This window comes from Protobothrops mucrosquamatus, unplaced genomic scaffold (genome assembly GCF_001527695.2).
Source record: "Protobothrops mucrosquamatus isolate PMUCROS unplaced genomic scaffold, P.Mucros_1.0 scaffold1441, whole genome shotgun sequence".
Taxonomy (NCBI): domain Eukaryota; kingdom Metazoa; phylum Chordata; class Lepidosauria; order Squamata; family Viperidae; genus Protobothrops; species Protobothrops mucrosquamatus.
The window spans coordinates 29,492-32,462 of NW_015387623.1; the positions used below are offsets into that span (position 1 = coordinate 29,492).

A 2,971-nucleotide genomic window follows, 5' to 3' on the forward strand; every position below is an offset into this window, starting at 1 on the left:
CTTCTAGCTTCGCCGAAGCGAAGGCGTCCTGGATCGCGGAGAATCCTCGGGGCTCCGGAGGAGTTCTCACCTACATCGTCCAAATAGGACGACTCGGGAACTCAACTCCTACCCCGGGCAGCTCACCTCTCCCCTTATGCCCAGGGGAGAGGTTTCAAGCCGTTTGACAGCTGATACTGGCTGTCAAACCGGCTTTTACACAAAACAGGCGGGAAGCAGCAATCAGCTGCGACCAGCGAAGGCGCCTGCCACCGGAAGTCTCTCACTGTGTACATTAGTTTTATCCTTTGCTTCACTGATGAATTTATGAATCAGTGCATGGTGTGAACCTCAAATAGTTCACACTTTCAAGATAAGCTTGTTGTACAAATGAAACCCATATCTTTGTGTTTCTCAGAGACCAGGTTCTTGTGAATCCATTCCTTAGAAGGGCAAGCCTTTTTAGTTAAGCCTTGATAGTTACCTTGCTCTATAAAACTTACTTCCCAAATAGGAAAACATAGTCAATTCTTTGCAGTTCCTTTAGTTGTTTATTAGAATTATTCATCTCTCTCCTCTCTTTTGTTCTTGAGTATTTCATTTTAATCCATAAACAACTTGTTATGGCTAATTTCACAAGACTTTCAGGGAACAATCAAGGGCTAAAGCCTCTCCCAAAGATGCTTTTTCAGGAAACAACTGGGTTTTCTTGTTTTTTCTTTGAAGACCTTTTGCTTCCCATCCAAGAAGCTTCTTCAGCTCTGACCAGCTGAAAATGACCAGCTATCTGCAAGGAATATAAATCCTTCCATTCACCACCATCAGGTTAGAGCTGAAGAAGCTTCTTGGATGAGAAGTAAAATGTCTTCAAAGAAAGTCCAGTTGCCTCCTGAAAAAGCACCATTGGGAAATCCATGACCTGGATGACTGAGAATCTCCATAGACATTTGGCTAAAACCTCTATAAAGTGTAAAGCACTCATGTTTCCACTAAAATCAGAGCTCCAACGTCCCTAAAGGAAATATTGACTCTCATATATTTGGTTGTGCTCTATCTCAGGGACACCATCAGTCATAGATGGGAGGTTATGTGCTGAGGTTCACCATCACTGCCGTTACACATACAATGGTAGGAACTACACTATCAAATAGGATTACCTAAAACAAACAAGGGTTTTTGAAAAATCTACTCATCCTTCTGCTTTTTTCTGAGACCAGTGGGAAAACATTAATTTCTTCCTCACCCGGCCCATTGCCTCTTTCATTTCCCGATTTCTTAGAGAATATATCATAGGATTAAGGAAAGGAGTGATTGTGGTATAAAATACGGAAGACACCTTGTCCAGACTGGCGCTGAAGATGGGGACAAGGTACACAAAGAGGCAAGGTAGGAAGAAAAGGCTGACCACTGTCAGGTGAGAGCTGCAGGTGTACAGAGCCTTCCCTCTACTCTCCTTGAAGCGGCCTTGAAGCGTGCTCAGGATGATGCCATAGGAGATCAGCAAGATGACGAAGCAAACCAGGGAGAGCAGGCCGCTATTGGCCACCATGAGTATCTCAGTGACATGGGTGTCAACGCAAGCTAGCTTGACTACCTGTGGAACATCACAAAAAAAATTGTCCACTTCATTTGGCCCACAGAACGGCAGCCGTAAGACCAGGAACAACTGGCTAGAAGAGTGGAGGAGGCCTCCAAACCAACAGAAGCAGATCAGTCTAATGCAGCGTGGGCGGTTCATCGTGGTTGTGTATGTCAGTGGATGGCAAATGGCCACATAGCGATCGTAGGCCATGAGGGTTAGGAGGAGCATCTCTGTACCCCCAAAGAAGTGTAAGAAAAAGAGCTGGGACATACAGCACGCAAATGAGATGGTCCTGCCACAGGTGACCAGATCTGCTGCTACTTTGGGGACTACCACTGAACCCACCGATGTATCTATGATGGATAAATTGGATAAGAAAAAATACATGGGCAATTTTTTAAGATGTGGATCTATGCGCACCGTCAATACAATGAGAAGGTTGCCAAACAGAATGGCAGCATAGCACAACATCACCAGGACAAATAGAAGGAGCTGGATGGACCGAGACCTGGAAAGACCCAGTAAGATGAATTCAGTGACCCTGGAGGCATTCATGAAGGTGACAGGACCTTGCAAGAAGAAACAAGAAATAATTATCATTACAACTTTCTCATACTAATCAATGAAAACATGGAACAGTGACTAATGGTGTTTTTCTATTTGAATCAAAAGTACTCCTAAAGTCTTGTAATGCGAAGAGAAAATATTGAAATGAGCATTTTTTTACAACAGTTTGCAGCAAATCATTTCCTCCCAGATTACTGGTTTACATTACTCCTGGGGCTTTATTGTGGACTAGAGATACTCGGTATTGTGGTTCTGCAGTGTTTGCAAATTACAATGTCACACTCCAGGGAACAATCCAGAATTTAAACTAAATTGAGCAGCAGATTCTGAAACACATATAAATGCTTTATGATGTCCAATATTTCATTTTGTAGCTTACCAATTCTCATTGAAGCTTCTTTTGTTAAACTGGCATTAAATAACTTTGGTGAGCCAATGTGTAACTATCTTCCCCATGCCTCACAGATGTATAGAAGAAGCATTTTCTTGTAGAATATTGTATACAGTATATATGTAACACGTTATTACATATTAATACTAGCAGTAGTAGGAGTAAGTTCTAAGGAAATGAATTTGTTTTAGATTTGAAAAAGCAAGGAAATCTACCATATAAAGTAGTAGTTAACAACAGTATAACTAATAAGGCTGCACCCAAAGGAACCCCAAATGCCCAATTAAGAATTGAGACAGGCATGCCCCAAATCCAGGTAAGAGCCTGGAAGATGATGATCATTCACTGGCTTAAAATGCATTTCTTTCCAGAGGGATTGTCCCCATTAGTGCTGACTGACAACTTTCCTTCCCCCTGGAAGCAGGCGATAGATCATAAACTGGGCTCTTATG

At 42.4% G+C, this 2,971-nt stretch overlaps 1 protein-coding gene across 1 annotated transcript; it reads right to left on the minus strand.

The window, feature by feature from the left end:
• Window positions 1-1,168: 1,168 nt before the first annotated feature.
• On the minus strand, window positions 1,169-2,128 carry LOC107292864 (olfactory receptor 4Q3-like). The gene has a single exon (XM_015821991.2). The coding sequence runs from the start codon at window positions 2,114-2,116 to the stop codon at window positions 1,169-1,171; it is 948 nt and encodes a 315-aa protein (XP_015677477.1). The 5' UTR covers window positions 2,117-2,128.
• Between the last annotated feature and the right edge of the window lie 843 nt (window positions 2,129-2,971).